The 24,563-nt window shown below is 40.9% G+C and overlaps 2 protein-coding genes across 8 annotated transcripts in view; both read right to left on the bottom strand.

Moving 5' to 3' along the window:
• pip5k1cb (phosphatidylinositol-4-phosphate 5-kinase, type I, gamma b) overlaps window positions 1-13,495 on the bottom strand; it is a 43,070-nt gene extending 29,575 nt beyond the window's left edge. For all 7 annotated transcript variants that reach the window (XM_053486445.1, XM_053486446.1, XM_053486448.1 and 4 more), the window contains exon 1: window positions 13,224-13,495. In XM_053486445.1, coding sequence (XP_053342420.1) covers window positions 13,224-13,332 — 109 coding nt within the window. In that variant the 5' untranslated portion in view covers window positions 13,333-13,495. The remainder of the gene's footprint in view (window positions 1-13,223) is intronic.
• Window positions 13,496-14,684: 1,189 nt separating this feature from the next.
• On the bottom strand, window positions 14,685-22,835 carry gpx4b (glutathione peroxidase 4b). The gene is made up of 7 exons (XM_053486972.1): window positions 22,756-22,835; window positions 20,618-20,712; window positions 20,187-20,331; window positions 18,027-18,178; window positions 17,860-17,884; window positions 17,714-17,773; window positions 14,685-15,018 (listed from the first exon to the last, which is right to left on the bottom strand). Exons 1-7 carry the CDS (start codon window positions 22,819-22,821, stop codon window positions 14,986-14,988), a joined length of 576 nt encoding a protein of 191 aa, XP_053342947.1. The 5' UTR covers window positions 22,822-22,835; the 3' UTR covers window positions 14,685-14,985.
• Window positions 22,836-24,563: the final 1,728 nt, after the last annotated feature.

The raw sequence follows: 24,563 nt of genomic DNA, 5'->3' as shown, positions 1-24,563 counted from the left end.
TTTAAGTTAGTTAAATGAAACAAAAAAAAGCTGTCAAAACCGGCCTGGCCCTATGTGAAAAAGTAATTGCCCCCTCTTTGTTAAATCATGAATGAACTGTGATTAGCCACATTTTCTGAAAAACTGGGTAAAATTTTTACTTGCCGCACCCTGACTACTGCCAGACCTGTTGAATCAAGAAATCAATTCGATTGTGAATCTTCCTGGGAGTTGCCGGTCTATCAAAATTGCATTTTGTATTTACTTGCTTTATCTTCGTGTAACAGTAAAATAGTTTGATTTGATGAAGTGTGACAAATATGCAAAAACCAAAAATAATTAATAAATTATGTATATATATATATATATATATAAGCAAAGACGGTAAAAAGTGGGTCTGTACAGTCCGCAATACCGAGGAGAGAACAGCTGCATGCTAAAACTCTTTCAGCAAGAAAACACACCTAATAACGGTATATCATCTTAAACACTTTGTCTCCTTCATAATAAGTTATTATATATGTTAATTTAATGATATGTTATGAATCGCCTCTGAACCATCTGTTATTTTTTCTTTTTTTTTTACAGCTAAAAAGCTAACTGGCTTCAAACACAAGGCTAAATCCCAAATCACTCTCCAACTCCTGATCAAGGGCACTACTTGGTGTGTGGGACAAGATTTTTTTTACACCCGAGCACAATAGCTAGCCATTTAACTCTACTTAGGATTCAATGCTGCGAGGAAGTTAACGTAGATGATATTCTAAAGCGGAATAAGTGAAAATATAAAGAGAAACACCTCCACTGTGTATTGTCCTGCTAAAAATATATAGGCTAAATTCTGGTAAGCTAAATAAACAAAGAAATCAATAATCTGTTGATTATAAATGGTGTATATCAAACTGCTGTAGAAGTTGCGCAATTAAGCGATAAAACAGACAGGACCGTGCTGTCGTTCTGAATATCAGCACGCCTGTGATGCCTTCAGTCCTCAGGATGCGCCCTCGCGATTACAACCGTAATGATATTCCTCACAACAGCACTCCCACTCGTGAGATATTGCTTAATCACGTCTCATCACTCATCCCTAGTCAAATAATCATATAATCCCATTTATATCTGAGCTAATCATGATTAGAGATTATATTTTCATAGACATTTTAGCTTCTCAGGCTCCTCCCACTGCGTCGATTTAAAACACTAGACTAGACATCAGACTATCTGTCTCTCCTGATGGTGGTGACAGAGAGTAGACACGCTTCTCTTGTGTGGACGTTTTCTTTTATCCTGACCCTAATCCTACAGGAGAATTGTTCCTACAGAGGATTACTCGAAAAGGACACAGACTGTCTGGATCATGTCCCGGCCAAAACGAATAAAAATAAAATTCATCCCAGACGATTCATTCTGTAAGATGTTGCAGGAAATGTCACATGGTCACAAGGAAGGAAGAGAAGAAACGATTCCGAAGCTGTTCAGAGAACACAAAAACAAGGAGAAGAGTGGATGTACAAAGAAAGATTTTGTCCACTATTAAACCTGTATCTAGCCACTATTTCACTATTTTGCTCATTTTGCACGTCTGAGACATTACAAACTAAGGAAGCTTTTACATTAGGCACTATTGATTTGCCCAGGAACTATTGCTCCCTCCCTCTCCATTCAGCGTCCACATTATTAGGCGGGTCAGAGGATGAGACTGGTGTGGGCTACAGGAACATTGAGATTTCGGAGGGGAAGCTTAAGGAAGAAGAAGAAGAAGAAAAAAACGCAATACACAACAATGATATTAAATGGATTGACGGTGTACCAAGGTCTCACAGCTCTAGTGCGCGGAAAGCTAAACATAAGCTGAATTTAATTTGCCTCGCACATCTTTTTTATTTTTCAGCTTATGCAGTGATGTGATTTAAGTGCATCGTCGTCTACATTCGCGTACTCAGTCGGCCGCTCGGCTAATCCTACTAGATAGAACACTTAATTACGCGAGTCCCAGGCTGCCGTGAAAAAAAAAATCAATCTCGATTCGGTCAAATAGCAGGAGTTTTCGAAACGATCGGAGTCCGTAGGAGCGATTGCGCAATTGCATAATTGTCCCAAAAACATTGAAATAAACTCCTGTCCGTGTTGAGACAGCGAGAGAGTATAATAATTAAGGGATTTTACGACGATTGCTCTGCATTCGGAGAGATGTGCTGAGACAGCGGGCGTGTATAATTGGCGGCCTCGACAACACAAGAACCGCTGCATTATGGGTAACGCTCCCATCTGCGAGAAAATCCATTCTCAGAAAAGCTGTTCATTTATACACAGAAATATGGTGCTATAAAGATGATGATCGTGTGTGTGTTGAATTAGATAAATCAGAGATCCTCTGAGGGCCGGAAAAAAAAAACCTCAGTAATACACGCTGAGACTGTTTACAGGATTAAGGCTCTCACAGATGAGTGTGTGTTGAGTGTAGAGTGTGGAGAGTGGGAGGTCTGAGAGCGGTGAGAAATTCAACTGGATGGTGTGTGGACGGACACGCCGTCAGCGCTTTTTTGCCCCCGTCCTTCAACAAAAACGGCTCGGCTGATTATTAATGCTGTCAGGCGGACCAGATTTGTTAACGTGACACACGTGTCGAGAAAACTGAGTGAAATCCATAATGAAGCGTATTAATGGACTGTTTAATGAGTTACGCTTCCTGTAAGGAGTCTTCAGTGTCAGGGTTTTATTTACGTCATGGGGTAAAGACTTAATTAGGGAGGAAATCTGTAACAATCCTGAGAGAAATGTGATTCAAACGTGCATATTTTTACATCTGAATACAACAATATTCATAATTGCTGTTTGCCGTGAATTCGAGTTTCCTCTTAAAAGCAGCAGCATGTCCGCTGGAGTAAAAGCGAGAACTCCCTGCACCATGTTTTAAATCGTAAACACTAAGCCCGTCATTATGAAGCACTCGAGTGGACATTAAGTGGCTGAACGATGTGGATCCTGGCTTAATGCAGCGTTACTCTCGGGTTTTGTGCTCGAGTACACATTTGCAGTTTTCCTTCTAACACCCAACTCAGGCGCTTTAGTGAACAGTATCAGCACCAGGTTTCGCTGAGGGGGTCAATATTTTCAGGCTTTCTGCTGGCTTCTGTTTAATAAACTGTGTATCTGACTTTTAACATCATAAAGAATGTAATCGTTACTATATTACGTAGGTACATTTACTCCGCACTGGCTGAGGATCATCCTGACCAGATCACCTCTACTGCACTAATATATGGGCGTGGCTAATCAGTGGGCGTGGCTACAGATCAGTGCATTTGTTAACGGACGCCTTCTTCTAACGGAAGCACCAGAAATTCCTAAAAAAAATTAATTTATCCACTGCTGTCCTCCTTGGATCCTTTCTCCATCTTTTCAGATCATTACTCCTCCTCATCATAACCTTCCTTTCCTCCTCGGACACGCTTTCCTTTTTCTAGGATTCTTTTTTCTCCTTCCCCTCATCCTCTTTGGATCCATTCCCCTCTTCCTCCTCCTCAGATTCATTCTTATCTTTCTCCTCCTCTTTGGACATTTGCCCTCCTCCTCCTCCTCGGATCCTTTCTTCTTCTGCTTGGATTCTTACCCACCCTTGTCCTCTGACCTTTCCCCTAGTCCCCTCATATGACCTTTCCCCCACCTCCTTCTCCTCAGATCCTTTCCACTCTTCTTCCTCGGATCATTTCCCCTTCTTGGATCATTTCGCTCTTCCTCCTCCCTGACCTCAGATCCTTTCTTCTTCTCCTTTTCCTCAGGTTCTATCCACATCCTTTTTTCTTCTATCTTAGTCCCTCTTTATCCTCGGGTTCCTTTTCCTTTCCCTCAAGCACCCGTTCTCCTCCTCCTCGGATGCTTTTTTCCTCTTGTATTAATCCTGTTCATCATTTCCTCATATATTAAACCTGAAAAAAAGATCCAAGCACCTGCTGTTCTGTTTATCACATCGTATGTCAGTTAAAACTTAAATAAGGCAGTATTCAAATACCGCAGCAAGTTATATAATGAAGGCGGTTACGAGGACGACTACTGATAGAAAACACCCCCAAACTGGCACTGGTCATGTGACTTGAGATGAGATGAGGTCATATATTACATGACCTCCCCCAGGCCCAGCTGTGACCGCTCTAAACCAGTGATCTGCGATGTTATACTTTCAGCTGAAACTGCAATGTGAGCTTAGTCGTTAATGACAGAAAAGCCATTTCACACACCACGGCTTTAGTTACACACTCACACCCACACGCATATATACAGTATATAGGGCTTTCTCTTATATCAGTCAGACCTATATCAGTTCTCCCCATGACACAAGCTAACCGTTATGGGAGCGAGAGAAAGACGGACAGAGAGGCAGAAAGTGAGGCACGAGGTAATTTTCCATCAGGCTGCAGTGGATTATGCCTCATGTGAGCAAATGCAGATTTTTATCACTGAGGGAAAAAAAGAGAGACAAAGAGAGAGAGAGAACGGGTGGAGAAAGACGGAGAGATGATGAATTCTTTAGTCATGCAGCACTGGGTTGTGCATTAACCTTCAGTTAACCTTCTCTTCATGTGAGTTTAACAAAAATCAGTCAGTGAATTTTCTCTTCATCAGCCTCTTTCACGGTCTCTATTCCCTTCAACTCCCAAATTATCCCTAACCCTACCCTTTCCCCACCCCTACCCCTACCCACTTATTACCTGGACTACTTGGACTACTGATCTTGTCCCTTTATACAACTACAGCAGGCGACTAGATTGATTCATCAAAGTATGTCAGACTCTGCTATGACAGGTAGTCCCCGACTTATGAACGAGTTCCGTTCCGGGGGCATGTTCGTAAGTCTGATTTGTTCTTAGGTCTGACGAAGTGAGTCTTATACGCCTTTGACACGAATATACAATATACAATGTAAAGCATAGCAAATCCACTTATTTAAATCTGTCTCCTTTCCCCACACTGCCATCAAATCATGTGGCCAATAACCGTAATCATGCCTAAGGAAATGAATCTCACACTTAAAATGTAACGGTGTTGTCTCTTTACCTTCGCGAGGGAAATCCCAGACGCCATTTTGTCTCCAAGCTTTTTTCCACTATATTGGACTGTGAATTGTTTTGTTGAGGATTTTTCTAAATTAGGACTATTCCCCATTAGGACAGCTTTACAGGACAGATATTTTCTATCACCCCCTTGAACTCAGAGATTGGCTAGGGAGATTGATCTTAAAGTGCAAGAATGCCTCGATCCCTTCCCAATGACAGTGCTCAGCCAATCAGCTCACTCTAGTCTCCTGGATGCCAGGAGGCTACAGCATCACTCGGTATTCAAACTTGCAATCTACGGGTAATAGGGCAAGCTCATTACCACACCATTAAAAATCTTACTGACTATTTAATTAATCAGATGCATAAAAAGAGAAATAGTTTAAATATAAGGCGATTTCACTAGCAGTTGTTCGTACTCTTCACAAGCCAATCATGGACACCTAAGAGTTCAGGTACGTAGAAGGCGGTGAAAAACACTAGAACACATACTGGATGTAACTTTTTATCACAGGGCACAGCACACCCTCACACACTTGTTCAAACCTAGAAGCCATTCCACTTCCTGGTAGGTTCTTGGGAACATGATGAAGGCAAAATGTAAAACAGTAACCTGAGCTCAGATTCCAACCCTGAGGAGTTTAACCTCTGAGCAAGCTGAGGAATAATTCAGCCCAGACATACAAGACAAACAGCACAGACATACAAGTAAAACGATCCTAATTGAGGGCGAGGAGACATCATGAGGGAGGTTTGCGCCTTGAGCAATCAGTGGATGAAATGGGGGCGTTCCGGCAGGATGCTAATGATGTGTTCCAACTCATGTTGATGAGGTTTAAGTGGTGAAGCTTCAATACAGAGGCTTAGGATTCCAGCAATCAGGACACTGAAACGCCCTCGGAGTCACGGAGGAGACGGAGATGCAGAGGAGACGTGTTCACGTCGTGTGGAAGAAATGTATCCCTGTAAACGTGATTCAGTTTCCTCAAGAGAGATTTTTATGAGCTGTCTCTTAATTATACACCACTATTGTTGATTTCTACATACCCTTTAAAAACATTTTTTTTTTTTTTTAAACCTTACCAAATTTAGATGCCTATTTTTAGCTGTAACTGTGAACATGCTGGTAATAAATGCCTCCAAGGCTATTCATATTTTATGAGCACTCATCCACTCTGACCATCATTAAAAGGCTTTTATCCTGCAGAAAACATGTTAACTCACAGGAGATGCAGTATTGTGTAAAGCGATTTTTCGTTTGTGTCAGCATCAGACACGCAACACATCGTGGGCATTTGCTTCCAACTACAAGAGCTCATGAGATACGACCAAAAAGGGAACGACCCACAACATTGTTTTTTTTTTTTTGAAAGGGAAAGGACAAATGCCCGAGTGTGCCATGTGATGGAACTGGAGTGTAAAAAATATGCTCGTGTGTTTGTGTGTGTGTGTGTGTGTGTGTGTGTGTGTGTGTGTGTGTGTGTGTGTTGATGGATCCCATCGCCCCAGCATGTGCTGCAGCCTGGATGTGGTGGAAATGCTGCTTTACTTCAAGGCAGGCACTGAATCACAGAGTCATTGATTCGTTGATTCACTGATTCATTGAGTCAATTGAGCTCTGCAGTGCTGCAGCATCATCTGAACTCTCCCATTAGACAGTATGAAGACAGTATAAGACACCGCTGGGTAGAGAAGCAAGAAAGCAAAGTGAAATCTAGCCTGGATTTATTGCTGTACGAACGTGATCTGACTCGGAATCAACACGTGCAGGAAGTGAATCAAACATGCCAGGTATTTTATACAAGCAATCTGCAGCGCTGCAGAAATGTCATCCAGAGATTCATACAGGTAAACATAAAAGCTAAATAAAGTCTGTAAAGATAAAACTTTTTAAACTAATTACTTATTTCTTGTGTGTCGGCACAGACAGAACAAGGAACCTGCCGAATTCAGAAAGCTCCACCGCTGCCATTAGCATACATGATGCTAAGTTGGGAAGAGAACGATGATGGAGCTTCTGTATTTCTTTGTAGTACTCCTCCAACTTAGTCTTGCTCTGTCTCTGTTAGTAACCACAAAGGGGGCGTGGCTTGGCTTCAACACCTCACCTTAGTCATAGAGAAAAAAGGCGTGGCCTCTGCACAATACATCAGTCTCAGTGAAGGAGGCGTGGCCTCTAAACCTGAGTGGCAGTAAAGGTGGCATGGCCTCTACACCTCACCTCAATGTTAATAAGAGAGACGTGGCCTCTACACCTTAGTCAAGGAGGCGTGGCCTCTATACTGCAATCTCGGTGAAGAAAGTGTGGCCTGTAAACCTTAGTCTCAGTAAAGGAGGTGTGGCCTAAACACATCAGTCTTAGTAAAGTAGGCATGACCTCTACACATTAGTCCTGGTGTAGGGGGCATGTCCTCAACACATCATGTCAGTCTCAGTGAAGGAGGTGTGGCCTCAACACATCTGTCTCAGTGAAGGGGGCGTGGTCTCAGAAAAGGAGGCGTAGCCTCAACACACCGGTCTCAGTGAAGGAGGCGTGGCCTCAACACATCAGTCTCAGTGAAGGAGGCGTGGCCTCAACACATCAGTCTCAGTGAAGGAGGCGTGGCCTCAACACATCGGTCTCAGTGAAGGAGGCGTGGCCTCTACACCTTAGTTTTAGTCAAGGAGGCGTGGCCTATACACCTCAGTCTCAGTGAAGGAGGCATGGCCTCAACACATCTGTCTCAGTGAAGGAGGCATGGCCTCTACACATCAATCTCAGTAAAGGAGGCGTGGCCTCAACACATGAGTCTCAGTGAAGGAGGCGTGGCCTCTACACTTTAATTTCAGTCAAGGAGGCATGGCCTATACACCTCAGTCTTAGTAAAGGGGGCATGACCTCTATACATCACATCAGTCTCAGTAAAGGAGGCGTGGCCTTTACACCTCACCTTAGTCTCAGTAAAGGGGTGTGGTATCTACACTGCAGTCCTTGTGAAGGAGGCGTGGCCTCTACACCTCACTCTCAGTAAAGGGGTGTGGCATCTACACTGCAGTCCTTGTGAAGGAGGCGTGGCCTCTACACCTCACTCTCAGTAAAGGGGTGTGGCATCTACACTGCAGTCCTTGTGAAGGAGGCGTGGCCTCTACACCTCACTCTCAGTGAAAAGCAGCGTGGTGTAGCTTTGGCACATCTCTAAGCTAACAGTTTTTTTCATTAGTATCAAACTGTTTACACTTTAATCACATCATATTACACCGACAGCTCTGGATCATTATGTACTGAATCGCTGACTGCATGAGCTGTGTACTTTGTACGCTGGATCGTGTAAGACGATCACTGCCTTGTCCTTAAAGAGAACAACACACACCCGTAGGAGCAAACATCCGCAGAATCAAATTTCCTGCAGGGCTTTAAAACGAGTCTGATCGCCACACCCCTCCCATCTCCTCCTGCTTTTCACCTCCTCTCATTCACCACAGGGCCGCTGTGCTGTAATCTACCGTGACATGAGACTATTAACACCGCGTTGAATCGTTCAGTGCTCTGAGTTATGAGAAGGAAGCAGAAACGCGGGCACGTTTATGAGTGGATCCCTGCGGGATAACCGCCTACAGCAGGGGCGCAACGTCAGGCCTTCAGAGTGCTAAGTCGTTTCTTATATGCGCTACACGATGCAAGCGAGCCTGAGCGTGGGATTTCTCTCACAATCTCTGCAGGTCTAAGTGATAAAGATTTTTCATTTTGATCTCGGTCTGTATGGATTGCTAACCGCTTAATTCATAATTATCGTGCCATAACATCACACAGAGCCCACATAAAAGCGTTAGAACAAACAAAGAAAAGTTCTCTCCTAATGATACTCGGAGCAAGCAGAACTTCTTAATATACCAGGCAAGAGAGCTGGTGTTGCAGTCCAAACAAGCTCCAAGAAACGCCAAGACTGACAGGTTTCAGGTTTCACTCGTGGAGCCCAAGGACAGAAATGTCTGATGTTTGTTGCTTGGAGGCTTTAAATTTCACACCTGCGCTCTACACCATGCACCTCATTCTTTCATCTGATGACCTCTCACATACCTGGAAGAACCTCGTGACTCTGTGTGTAGGTCACGAGCTTAGTGTAGGAATGAGCACCAAATAAAAATATGCCAGAAGTGGAAACAGAAAACCTTCATGTAGGACTAAAGCAAAATCAGTGGGATTATTTTGAACGTGGATTAGAGGTGATTACAGTTTACAGTCAGACTTGAGGGGAAACCGTAGACTTGAGGGGAAACCGTTTTGACAGAGTGGATTAATGTCTGATTAAAAAAGCAAACACTCAGTGGGAAGCTTTTAGCTTGACTGCTGTGCGAAATGTCTTACAACCATCATGCACACACTAGTGACGGGAATCACCGGGGACCACCTGACACGATAATCACGACACCTAGGCACTGATTCTATAAGGGCGTTTTCACATTAGGGCCCCAAGATCATTTCTGACACATAATGGAGAAAAGGTGGTCTCGGGTACATTACAGTGTACTCGGGGACAGGGCGAATTAGATATGGAAGCCGATCTTAGGTGAGGAAGTGGATTTCTGTTTTATACGTGACGTCATCCGTGCCATCGGTCTCCTTCGAAATCTCGGTGGGCTCATGGCACTCACCGATCTCATCCTCTGACCTACACAGAGCTGATGAAGTAGGAAGACATGCGAGAGCATTGTAGTAATGAGTCGTTCATGAACGATTCTTTTTTTTCGAACGAATCTTTAACATGACTCAGATGAACGAGTCGTCTCGGAGAGTGATTCGTTCATTTTCTATTGGGCGCGCATGCACAAAGCATCGCAAAACCTCTGTATGTTATATACAGGAAACAGAATTGAACGATTCTCGGCAATGAGTCTTCAAGTCTCGAGTCGTTCGTTCTTTTGTCACGTGACTCCCATAGACGCTATGCGGTGCAATAGACTTTAAAGAACAAACAACTCAGATTGGAAGATATAAGAGGTGAGCTGCTCATTCTGTTTATTATAATATGTCCTTGGTTGCATTGTAATATTTTATAACTGAAACTATAACCAAAATTTGTGGATGTAGACGTATTGGGAAACGCAACATTTTAATTTATTTCTGATCAAAAGAACAAAATGAGCGAAATGACTCAAAAAAAGATTCGTTCATTTTGATGAACGAGATTCACAGAACCGAGTCGCTAAAATGATTCGAATCTCCCATCACTAGAGCATTGCTCTCAGCGCAAAGAATAACTTCCTCGTTGGCTTGAACGTTCCTGGGCTGCGTTTAAATCAATCATGCTAATGTGAAAACGCCCACCTGGCAGTTAGCACTGTCGCCTTGCACCTCCAGGGTCCGGGTTGAATTCACGGCCAGGCTCAATTCCCGTCTCTCTGTGCATGGAGTTTGCATGTTCTCCCCGTGCTTGGTGTGTTTTCTCCAGGTACTCTGGTTTCCTCCTACATTTCAAAGACCTGCAGATTAGGCTAATTGGTGTTCCCAAATTGCCTGGAGTGGGTGTGTGTTCCCAGCAATGGATTGGAACCCTGTCCAGTGTGTACCCCGCTTTGTGCCCTAAGCCTCCTGGGTTAGGCTCCAGGCCCCACGCGACCTTAAATACAGGATAAAGTGGTATAGAAGATGAGAGGGTGAGTCAGTGTGGTGATACAGCACTAAAAAGATTTTTCCACATCTTTAGCGAATACAAGTTTTCAAATAATCTTTTTGAAAAATGCTAACACTGACCAATAAGAAGGTGACCACATTTTTATGTGTGAATTTATAATAAGAGAGAGAGAGAGAGAGAGAGAGATTTTTAGGTGACCTTTTAATCAAATCACGTCTGCACAGTTACTTCCTCTCTTTTCCACTCACAGGCTCACTTCACATCGCTGAACATAACTACGCCCTCATTTCCAGATATTCTATCTTTATAATAAACCTTAAGACCTTCCCCCAGGAGAGGTTTATGTCACACACGTCAGATCTCCTCTCTAAAGTGTTTAAGTGGTTTAGGGCTCGAGACTTTCAAGGACGCCGCTTTATCGCTGTTACTGTTATCGGAAACGCTCCTGTGACTTCGATTTCTCCGCATGGAGCTTATCGTGAATGAGCTCTGATGAACATGTTGAATAGAAATAATTGGCACAGAAAAGAGGGATATTCACAATGACAGATTGGAGACTTGTGCTCACCACAGCATGTACTGACACTGTCATTTAACATCTCATGTGGATCCATGGGGATACGAAGATCCAGGGTCGAGCCCCGCTGTCGGTGGGTTGCCACACCCCATACTACCCAGCCGCTGACTGCAGTGCCGGTCCCAAGGGCATCCAGTGTAAAAAACACCTGTGCCAAGATGTGGGTGTGCGGATCAGATGTTCCGCTGTGGCAATCCCTTTGACTGGAGCAGCCGAAAAAAATTGTTGTTATGGATCCATGATTAAAGGGTTTGTCCAGACACAAATGCAAGCTTTTGTAGAGCAGGTGTGTTTTATTTAAAGTTGAATCTGGATGCGAGACACCCGGTATGTCCATCCGCCATCACACAATGGAGAACGCCTTAACTTTTGGTTAGAAGCTTTGAGTCTAAAGAAACAACCAAAAAAAACTCCAGAGCGGTGTCTTGTCAGTAAGATTTCGAAACCTAAAGACAACTTTAACAGTGTGTATATGTGTGTGTAACTCGGCTGGGAGTTATTGCAACATTCCACACACAGTCCTGAACCTTGCGCTAAGCCATTTATGCATGTTTGGGCCATTAAAAAGGGGTTCCTGGGAGGCCAGTGTTTTAGACCATGATCATGGATCCGACATACTGAGAAAACTTTCTACCTTGGTGGCAAAAAAACCTTAATTGACCAAATTGACAAACATTTTTGTAACTTTTCTTTACTGGCAAATTCACTGCATGTTCATAATAAAACACGAACCATTATTCATTTATTCAATAATTCAGCCTCTATAGTATTTATCCTGTACTGTCACTGGTCATTCGATCAGTGCATGTTTATTAAAAACACTCGTAAATTTCTTGGTCTGCAGCCCAATACTTTGTCAAACATCAAAAAATACACTGTGTCACAAATACACAATGTGTATTCTGTAACTGAATCTTTATATCAAAGCGCAAACATAAGGTTCACAATAGTATCACTGTTTCTTCATCGAACACACCAGTGAATATTTGTAAGACCTTAAATATGGTGGGGAAAAAACAGCAACAGCATCAAAATTGGAAAGTGATTGTATGTAGTTTATAAGATTATAAGAAAAACACAATAAATTAATGGCACCTCATTGCAAATCACAATGTACACACACGCTCTCACCACCTGCTGCATGTGTCTGGGAGACAGGAGGAAACTAAAGAACCCCATCTGAACACTGATTAAACATGAAATACTTAAACAAGCTGGGTTTGATATTGTGCTACATCACACCCTGTGGTTCCGTGGGAAATAGCTACTATATAGAGATGGTTGGATAAATATGGAGGCACGCTGCTTGGCACAGATGATCAGAAACAGCTGTGCAGGAAGTCCTGCCTGTAATGAGATGAGCACAGATCTGCACAGCAGGAGGAACCCGAGGAGAACCGGGTAGATCCTGCAGCACAGCATGGGACAGAACTGCAGGGTGTAACCAGACCTGAGAGAAAGATCATCATGGGCCAGGAATGCAGGGAGTCACCGGACCTGAGAGAAAGAGAGAGAGATAGCACCATGGGGCAGAGCTGCAGGGAGTCACCGGACCTAAGAGAGAGCAGCATGGGCCAGAAATGCAGGGAGTCTCCGGACCTGATAAAGAACTGCAGGGAGTCACAGGACCTTAGAGAGAGCACATAGCCGTGTGGGACTACAAAAGCCTCAGGGCGAAACTCACAGCTGTCAACACACACACGGGGAATACTCTAGACAAGGAGGAACCAAATTCATTAGCAGTTTTATTGACTTTCAGACATTTTGTCCTTCAGCCTTCATGACGTTCATGCAGAAGCCCCCAGAACACGCGCGCGCGCAAAAAAAGAGCAATTTAGCTTTTTTCCCATCTTCACCAGCGGCTAACGGTCTGCCAAACAATCAGCTCGTGACAGCACGGAAAACGGTTATATTCCACATTTTTTTTCAGCGTGAAAGAAGGAAAGAAAAAATGCGGAACGAAATATAACATTAAAATAAACCCCAGGCGCCCTCACACACCTTCTATCCCGTATCCGACTCCGATGACGGTGTCCGTGTCCTCCGCCACAGCGGCCCCGGCTGAGGATGAGCTCCCCCCGGCCTCCACCGGCCTCACGGCTCCCTCCATCCAATACGGCCAACAGCGTCGCGGGTTTACGGTGAAGCAGATGGTGACAACGAAAGTCTTGTCATTGCGGTGGTGGTGTTACAAACCTACATGTTGGTCTAAAATCCCTGTGTGTGAGGTTTGAGGAACACACACACACGACGGTAAAACACATTGGGTTGAAGTGATGGGCGAAGTGATGGGCGAATCGTGGAATGAACCTTTTTTAAATGAATCGATTCGCAACTCAAACGGAGCTAACAAAACGTTCTTTTGAACTACTGTATTAGTGTCCGTTATTTTGAACTTTTAAACTATATGCATTGTGAACGCCATATTTGCTTATTCCTTAACCACAAACATAAAATTTAATGTAGTCAGGTTATCAGTGGGAATCTGAAATCATAAAATTATTATTGACCCCTAAATAATGCTACAGTATATTTCTGTTATAGGTAAACTGCACGAACCTCGAGTGAATCGATTCACCTAAAAGCGTCGTTCATAAGATTCGATTCAACATAATTGAATCGCAAAGCAGTGTCCTACTGAGTCTCTCTCTCTTTCTCTCTGTCCGTGTTACGCGCTCGCGCAGGCAGGTCTGCAACGTCACTGTAGTATCAGCTTTCAAATGACGTCAAGCCCTAAATTAAAAGGGTCTAAAGACAAAAGGTGAATTTTAATACTGAGGATTTGAACGTCAACTTCCAATTTTGAACCTGCAACACGATCACTCCGCAGTGACCTTGACATCCGAGGCTGAGATTAGTGTAAAAACAAAAATTTGTATTGTTTTAGCGCTAGACTGATTGATTTTATTTATCAAGTAAAAAATTACTTAATCAGATTTACAATTTTATTATTTTTTCAATTCCACGATCTGTGTAGAAAAGCGCCGCAGACTGGTGTTAAAAGAAAAAAAGAGAAACAGCACCACCTAGTGATAAATACGCGAAATGCACTCCTGCCTTCAAAAGATAATTAAAGGTCAAGTCTGTAATTTTTCAGACCTACAAATGATGGCTTTGTATGGCGGATGAATGGTAAATGCCTGTTGCTGTGCAAATCGTCGTCCTAGATTTCTGGTTTGTGCCATATTTAGCGTGAAAAATCAGCCGTGACTGCATTCACAATAGAACTGCTCATTGCCATTACTGTTCTTTTAAAAGGTAATGCTGCTTTAGCAGAAGTAATGAGGGAGGCTTGTCAGGATTTTTATAGCACTTAGTTCTGTGAATAGCAAATGGTGTTAATTCAAGTGGTTTCTTTATCTCTTTAATATAAAAAACATAATTTATATCTGACTGTAAGCATGTTTAGGGTTAATAATCTGCAGCGTTCCAAACAAACAAATAGAAAAAGTCACACCCACAGCAAATGTATTCATGCTTTATTACTTATTCTTATTATTGTTCTTTGCTGTTAGCAATACATGATAAAAGTCAAGTCAGTAGAGGGTTTGATTCAGTCTTCACTCTGCAGAAATAGCTGGATATATGCAGGCTTCCCAGGGGAGGTTTTGCACACCAGGGGTCATCAGGCCAGTCCTACCTGCAGGCAGGTTTACAGAGAGGCCGTCATTATTTTGGGAAAAGGCCTGAAAATACCCAGCAGGCTGCAGGAGCGTAGATGGTGAGTCAGTGAGTCAGGATGAATAGATGAGATCCACACTGGTTATAAGTATTTTGGCAGATCCTTTTCGACAACCTACAGAAATAAATAAAAATTTTAAACCTTAAACAAAAAATAAATAAATAGAAGGTCATGCAAAATAATTTTTCTGAATCAGAGGTTCCCAAACTTTCCCAACATTTTTTTATTTGAGATGCAGCCTACAGCGACAATCGTAAAATCGCAATGCTTTTTTGACTTGGAAATCTGACCAACATACGTGTTTGTTGGTCTTAGGTGCCATCTAGTGAATGGCGTTTTTATCTCTCAACCTGGGGAGGAAGTGTTGTTCCAGGTTCCCATATTAGATAACTGAAATTTTATAAATTTAATCTTAATTTTTTTTATGTCCATTTGGGGTCATTTGCCTAAAAAGGTTTTGGGAACCCCTGTGTTGGGGACTTCCGGTTAGCAGCCACATGGAGTAGACATGCGAGTTAGATGCTCCGACAATTTACAATTTCTTTACTCCCTTACTTGTCTCTAAATGTTAAATTAAATCTTTAGGATACAATAACTTGGTACTCTACCCCACGGTTATCTACTTTTCATTTGTAATGGCTACTAGGAGTGTTAAGGGAAGCTGGAATACCGCGGTCAGCAGGTTCGTATCGTGGAACACTACGCTCTCGAAGTTTTAATCCAGCGAGCCAAATATAGAGACGTTATGATTGAGTTCTACAACCGTGGACTCCGGCCTTCTCTCCTGTATCCAGCACGGCTCCAATTAACTCTCTCTACTGGACAGAAGAAGTGGCTTTGCTCAGTAGAAGAGGCGCAGAAAGACAGCTTGCCGAAAACAACGTAGTGCACTATAGTTTTATTTTTTAATAAGCAATACTACAGTTCTCAGAAAAGTACCCTTTTGGGGGTAGGGGTGGGGGGGGATCTCCAAAGCCAGTATTGTGTTAGTTCAGTGTACATGGTGTATCTTTAATGGGTTGCTCTGTGTTATACACTTTTGCATTTCAGTATTATTTATGTTTATCTACCTGCATCTTCTCTCAGGGAGTATGAATAGTTCTTTATACTTTGTAAGCTGGAATGTTAAAGGTTTAAACCATCCGGTCAAGAGAAGGAATGTGCTCTCACACCTCAAACAACCTAACACTGCAATCACATTTTTACAAGAAACTCACATTCGCAGTTCTGATAATTCTCGCCTTATGTTGCGTTGGGGAGAGCAGCACTACCACTCGACCTTTCAGGCCAAAGCTAGGGGTGTCTCAATTCTCATTAATCCAAACATCTCTTTTGGTTAGAAGCTTTGATGTTATATATGTTATATATGTTATTATGGATGTTATTATGGATTTACATGGTCGTTATATTATTGTTTCAGGAAAATTATTAAATACTAACATAGTGTTAGCTAATTTATATGCCCCTAATTATGATAATGTCTCCTTCTTTGAACATTTTTTTTCTGTTTTACCAGATCTGAGCTCATACTCTCTTATATTAGGGGAAGACTTTAACTGCTGTCTAGATCCATCACTTGACAGGTCATCTCCCAATCCTATACCTCTGAGTAAATCCGCCACACTACTTCAGTCCTATCTTTGCAGCTTTGGTATTTCTGACATATGGCGCTTCCTTAATCCAAAAAAGAGAGAATACTACTTTTTCTCACATGTTCATCATACTTTCTCCAGAATTTATTATTTCTTTATAGATAATCAACTGATCCCAATGGCTAATACTTGTGCTTACCAGAGCATTGTGATATCGGACACTGCTTCAGTTGTTATGTCTATAAAGCTCCCCGATCTCCCTCAAATTAATAAACATTGGCGCTTTAATTCATCGGTACTGATAGAGGACGATTTTTTTTAATTTATGGAAGACCAGATAATGTCTCGTTTAATTGTTTGGGATGCTCTGAAAGCCTTTCTCAGGGGACAGATAATTTCATACACTGCAAATATGAAAAGAAAGGCATATAGAGAACAAAAAGATTTGACCAATCAAATTAAAGAAATTGATCAGCAGTACGCTCTATTTAAAAACCCTGATCTCTATTAAAAAAAAACTGTAGAATTGCAAACTAAGTTTGGACTCTCAACGCATGTAATTGAACGTCAATTATTAAAAAGTAGGAGCCAATTTTACATTCATGGTGACAAATCTGGGAATCCTCAGTTAAAAGGACACATTACAATAATTTAGTAAGACACCCGCTGCGTAAAGGCCTAATGCCCACTATTTATGGTGGATTGATGGGTTTGAGTCACACACCTGTGTGTAAAATTAAAACTGCTTTTTTATTTTACCTTGTCTTACGAATTAAAATGCAATCTTGAACCAGACCCTCTAATTGCTCTTTTTGGTATTACTGGAGAGGAAGATAAGCATCCAACTCCAGCTAAACAGCGTTTATTATCTTTTGCGACACTCCTGGCCAGGCGTTCTCTTTTACCCAATTGGAAGGATGCCACGTCACCCACTCACACCCAGTGGCTCAGAAATATTTTGTCCTGTCTGTTCCTGGAGTAGATTCGCTACTCAATCCGTTATTCATACTGTATATCCGTTATTTCTTATGCATGTAAAACTGGCTTGGAGTCAAGGAGGGGCAGGTGGGTGCTATAGGGTTTATAAGGGGGTTATAAAACCTGTATTGCAACATTACATGTTTACCCTGTTATATCCCTGTTTAAAATCAATAAAAATATTGTTGAGAAGAGGAACCCCTGTGTTAAATGAACGCAACAATGAACTGTGTACTAACGCTTGGGTCATCCATTGGTCCGTATCTTTTCACAACCTGCCCTTCTCGGTCGATGAGAAACTAAAAGAGAGAGACAATAAACTTAATAGGAATGAGTCACACATTTCCAAAGTATTTAAATCTGAAGATTTTCTAGAAACACTCACCTTGGTAAAATTCCACTTAATGTTGCTAATAAAGAAAATGAAAGGGAAAAAAAACATGCCACACAATTAATCTTAGAATTGAAGCTGCAAAATTAAAGGTTAGGAGTTTAGTGGAAAAGTCCACATTATACAATCATATTAACTAAGGATAATGGAAAGAAACCCACTTTCCGAGAGTTCCTTTTCCATTCGGCTGATCTTTCATCCACTTCCAGAGAGGATGAGCGTTGTCTCCATTTACATCGATCTTACTGAAGAGATCGAATTCCGCTTTGTAACCTTTCGCAAACTCCTTAATATCAGCTTCGGTACCAGGCTCCTATGCAGATATAGCACCGTTAAAAGCTGTTTTATTTACACCCATTATTAATGTGACGTCAGAGTCCTGGCATACTTTTAAAAAATCTCTGATTTACTAATAGAGTTGAGAGGAAGCACAGTTCAGTTCACTAATACGATGCACTATGGTAAAAAGTAATCATTAAAAATTGTTCTAAATGTAATAAACAATTTTATTTCCTGATGTTACACATCACATTGCTGTTGTAGGTAAACACACGCCCTGAGATATGAGCTCACACCCTTTTTATTATTAACAATTCAAAACCTGATGAAACACCGTTTTACATCTGAAATTCTTAAGTACAATATTTCTGATAAAGTGTGTTAAAGACATCCTCATTAGACAGAATAAGCGTAAGTAAAGCGTTGGCGTAGAGCAGTGGTTCTCAAAGTGTGGGGCGCGCCCCACTAGTGGGGAATACAGACATGACAGGTGGGGCGCAATGAACGGGAGGGAATTAGTGGACAATAATAGGAAAGTACCTATTCTAATTCATGCTTTTCTTTATTGACAATAAAGATCGGACACTCGAAACTAAACAATCACAAGCAAAGAAATGGATCAATAATATAAGTAAATTAAAATAAAAACAGAGAAAAAGTGGAACCATAGTGCAACAATAACGGTCTAACGTCGGCATGTTAATTGCAGAGGAACAATATATAAGGAAACATTCGGTATTATATATTTAATTTCATTTATTCCAATGTGTATGCTGATGTTTCTATATTTTTGTTAAACATTAATATTTTATCAGGCAGTACTAGTCTGGCATTTCTAGTTTCCAGTGTGGCAACAAAGTTGCTTTTGATCCTTCAGGCGCTGAACAGAAGGGAAGATCAATATCGTTCTACGCTTTTTGTTGCTGTGCGGCATTTAGCGATGATCCCTAAATCACTCGTTGCGCCGTAGAGAATAATAGTGTTTATGCTTTTAAACTTGTATAATTTAAGGCGGATGGAGCTTAAAGACAATGTAAAGAGAAAAATATATGTGAGTACTTTATTTGCGGGTTTATTTACGCATGTATCGAATTCGGAGATGCGAATATCAAACTAACTTTACCGCGGACACAAACAGGTGTTATGCGCTAAAATGCCCCCCTGCCACGGATTGCCCCCCCATATAATCTCTATCAAATATTATATCAGGACATGCATTCAAAGTATTATTATTGTCAAATATATTATTAATTTTATAATTAACCCTAGGCACGTGACACTCGTCGAGACGATTAATACCAATCCCCCAAAATGATTATTTTATAGCACATTTATTTTGCAGGGGTTTGTCAATGTACAAATAACAAATTATTTATCACAAATTACACTAAATAAATATTGTTTGTGGTGAAAAATTACAGGAAACGATTTTATTATGAAATAAGCAATATAAAAATACACATGTTGTATATGAAAAAATATATATAATTTATATATTTTTCCCTATAATTTTTTTATATTGCTTATTTAATAATTAAATTCATTTGTTTTAAATTGTAAACCATAAACCTATGGGGGGGGGGGGGTAGCGTACTGTATGTAGTGAGCATAATAACGTCAATGGATACATGGTTACATGGACCACAAAAAAGCAGGTGATTCAACATCATCAGCCTAATCGACCAAAAACCCAGCCGAAAGGAAAACATGATGAAGCCTATGTTGCGCTTGGATTCATGGTGGGGATGGTGGGGCAGAAGAGAGACCCGTGTGTGTTTCGTGTCTTAAACCGCTGGCAGCAGACAGCATAAGACCCAACAAAGTAGGAAGACACTTATAACAATTGCACACGTATTTTATCTGTTTTGAACTTGGTGTTATTTGATCTTATCGGTTTAGAAATTGATATTTCAATAAATAGTACACTTGGCCGTTTTCGTTATCATTTTGTTGACAAGTGGGGCTTGAAAATTCGCCCACACCCTTAAGTGGGGAATGACAGAAAATGTTTGAGAACCACTGGCGTAGAGGATGGAACGTACCTGTTTTCCAAACTGGTTACACGGGAAGCCTATGATGCGTAAACCCTTCTCAGTGTACGTGGTGTGCATGGCCGCAAACTGAGTGTAGTTTACTGGAGTCTTGCCTCATTTAGAGGCTACGTTCGTGATGATGCATACGAAGCCTCTGGACATGAGAGAAAAAAAGAATTATAATGGCGACAGACTGGAAAAAGTGGAAAACACATGCCATTTACCTCTCAAGGTTACTACAGTTAACCATCAAGAACTCATTACGACGGGACACCAAACTTTATTACAACCCTATAACTGATTACATTGCTGTAGCCGAGACTTTGATCTCAACCCTTGAAACTTGTTACATTGTTGAACTGAAACATCAAACAAAATAGAACACTGATTCAACTGATGAGCTGCACCTGCGTGAAAAACACAAAAAAAAGACACGTTACCTGTATTTTTCCAAAGAAACCTCGTTCCCATCTATGTCTTTGGCAGAGAATTCGTAAATACTCTTGGCGCTTTTCCAGTCATTGGCCTGCGCACACTGCAATAAATAAGGGAAAGGCAATCAGGGTCAAAGGATAGGAAAGTCATCATGTCTTATGCAAGCTGCAATAGAGAATAAAGTACTGTATACAGATTTTCCACAAACAAGTGTAAGTAAGAATGGAACAAAGGCATGTTTATCATGTAGGTTTTAATCTGATCACTGGACACCTGAGTAGAAAACAGAATCCATCAATCACCCAAAACAAGCCTGACTGTTGAAGATGGTGCCCAATCAGAAGAGTTGGGCTTTCATGCAAAAACCTCAATATTTAAATTTGCATCATTTGCATGAAACAGATGGAAAGAATGCACCAATCTGATTCTCATCAATTATAAGATAAGTCGACCCAGGAATTAAAGACTCAAACCAGATACTGCTGGATGTGGAATGATGTGTCAACTGGGTCAAAGATTAATTCGCTGAAGTAGAGAGAAGTTCGAGTTTCTCAATAATGTGACTGTTTGAAAAAGAATCTCATGTTTGTGATGCGCTGTTGTCAACATTAAGTTAATAAAAAAAATAATAACATGATGTTATCACTTGCAATCATATCACTACCCATCAACCATCATGAACCTTACACAACATTTAGAAAAATGTCCCTGATGTGATTGCTGTGATGAGCCCAGGATGCACACAGGTGCCATTAATAATAATAATCCCTCTGCTGCAGTCTTGATCCAACCACACACACACACAGTTTAAACATCACAGGTGTGACAGCAGGTCTGATAATCGAGCCTCATATTGCCACATGCAAATACAACACACACACTGCTGACGTAAAATCAGTGACACTGATGAGAAAATAAAAGTGACTTGATGTTCTACCAGTATTCACTCAATACCGGTACTCAGATTCAAACTGAAGCATCTTTAGTTAAGAGCAGACAAGCTTCAGTTTCACACATACACACACAGATGATCTTAGTCAGTGGCGGACTGGTTATCTGGAGCACCGGGCGTTTTCACGGTGGGCCACTGGTCAATGTGGCCGGCCCAGTCGGTACGTAAATGTATCATAAAAATGACGAAAACTATAATATTGCATCTCTTTTTTTACGCAGATAGATGAGTGCGTTGATCGCACGGGCGCCGCTGACAAAGAGCGCGTGTTTTGTAACAGCCACCACTACGTTGTATGTCACATTATGTATGTATGTTGCCCTTTAAGAGGTGCTGCGCGTGTGCGCTGAGGAGAAGATAAAGGAGTAGAATCGTAAGTGTGCTGCTCCACCTGAAACGTAACATTTCGCCTTGATTAGCAACTCATACAACTGGTATTAAACAGAACTGAGGCATGTCAGAACTAGAGCTATAGAACGTCATCAGTCCCGTGCATTGCGTCACTGGTCTTTCGCAGTCACGTGGTTTAAAAACGGACGTTTTTTAAATTAGAGGCTAAATCAGAGTTGTTAGACTCAAACAGTAATAAACACTGTAGCTGTGTATTAGCTTATGATTAAATCTGGTCATATGATAATACAAATAGATTAAGATATAAGTAATTCACCTTCAGATATATGTAGAATTCTGTATTTCTTTACTCAAAATTTAACGGCTGTTTTTCTGTCATTTTATTAGCATAACCGTATAACGCGTTTTTATCCAGTTTTACCCAACAAATCTAAAATGCTAAATCAGCTTGTGAACACAGGTTAATAATCCAGTCTTAATAACCCTGCTGCAATATTTCATCAGAAATAACCGCCATGTTTATTTGGGAATAACCACAGTGTGACTAGTGTAATAAACAGAATCAGATGCTAACATGTAGTGTAATGTAAATTCCAGACGCAGTTTGTTTTTTGATGACAGTGCAGGATTAAACCCGGCTAACAGCATTGCTAACGGTTAGCGCTCGTGTCATTCCGCAGTGGAAAAGATTAACGCGCGCGCGCACAGAAACACACTTTATACACACTGTCCTTTAACCTCTCGGAGTTACACACATTCGCATGTTAAAACATTCAGCCTAATATGAGCACTGAACGCGTTAAGGTTGACAAATGCACGACGGGTGAGTGCGGCTCTTACCATAGCTCTGCTCAGGCCCCTGCTTCCGAGGGCAACAAACACCAGCGCTCTGTGTAACAACTTCATTGTGTCATGGACGTCATTCCGTTGTCACGCCCACGACCGGCTAAGTCACGCCCACGACCGGCTAAGCCAAACCGCGCCCTGTGTCCCTGCAAGAACTGTAACTAATACTACTAGTATTAAATCAAATTCACATACATTTGTCACATACACAGTCATACACAGTACGATATGCAGTGCTTATACGACCGCCAGTGACCTTAAAAAGAGAATTAAAGCTTATAATAAGAAATAAATATGAATAAAAGAAATACGACAGAAAAATTTAATTTAATTAGGATAAAAATAAAAATATACTGTACATAAAAATTGAAATAAAAATTGAAATATACTGTACAATAGAAAATTTGAAAAAAATGTGAAATTTGGTAAAAGAAAGAGGGTGTGCAAATATGCATAAAAAGTGTTTTATTAAACTTATTAATGTGTCTTTGTGCAATAGTCCAGAATGTAAACATGAATATAAAAGTGTAGGTGTCCGATAACTAATTAATTAAAAAATTAGGACATGCATGCACAAGGCCTCCAGCATGGACGTTTGAATAAAATATCATTTTCGGTTGATAAGGTTGTGATAAGTAGACGAAGATGTCCGTGATAGAGACTCAAGATTCGAGCAAAATGTTACCATGACAACCATACAAGGGTAATTGTTACTAAGCCTGCCCTGGGTACACTAATTTTCTTGTATGTTGCCCTCACAGATTCCTGCAGCTAAGCTTGGATGTACATTTACATTCCAATAAAGGTTACCGATAACATGCCTTTGAAGTTTGACTTTTTGCACCATTAAAATACTTATAGGCAACTAGTTATCATATCTTCTTCTCCATAAAACATGTTAACGTTCAGTAGTACACATATATGGTTCTTTAATGTATTAGCATTGTACTAAAGTGCATTCTTTTTTAATTGCCATATGTGTCCCAAATCACTATGGCTGTTAAAAAATACAACAAAAAAACAACAACACATTTTTATCTTTTTTTATGAGGTGTAAGTGCAGTATATAGGTCTGTGGCACAGCCTAAGCTTTTATCCTTAATGCTTTTTTCCCCCTCATGTTACTTTTACTTTTATACTTTAAGTAGTTTTAAAACCAGTACTTTTACACTTTTATTTGAGTAAAAAGCTTGAGTTGATACTTCAACATTTAAAGAAGTCTTTTTAAACCCTAGTATCTATACTTCTACTCAAGTAATGAATGTGAATACTTTTAACACCACTGTTCTAGAAGCAAAAGACATAAATGTATTGACCAGTTAAGTCTTAATACTCAAGGGATTTAAAAACACTTATAGTGATACATCGAATAATTAAATCAACATGTGCTAAATATGAGAACGGCATCAACTCCATAGCATTAAGATGTGATGGATTACAGAGCTTTAATTTCTGATATTTGGCAGACACCATTATCCAGAGCAACTCACTCACTCACTCATCTTCTATATCACTTTATACACGGAGCAGGGCACACACACTCACACACTAAGACCAGCAAAAATATAAATAATATGTACTTTGTATAAATTGGGTGTGCATAATAGTGCAAGTAACATATATATGATTCATCCATTCATCCATTAACCTCTGTAGTCCAACTGGGGACTTTAGGTGACAATAATGATAACCATTGTTTATTCCCACTTACCACCATAGTGGGAGCTGCGGACAACACTCATACACAACGGGCAATTTGGGAATGCCAATTAGACAGCATGTCTTTGGACAGTGGAAGGAAA

The sequence above is a fragment of the Clarias gariepinus genome, chromosome 25 (assembly GCF_024256425.1).
Source record: "Clarias gariepinus isolate MV-2021 ecotype Netherlands chromosome 25, CGAR_prim_01v2, whole genome shotgun sequence".
In the NCBI taxonomy this organism is placed as follows: domain Eukaryota; kingdom Metazoa; phylum Chordata; class Actinopteri; order Siluriformes; family Clariidae; genus Clarias; species Clarias gariepinus.
This window is presented reverse-complemented; position numbering and strand designations above follow the sequence as displayed.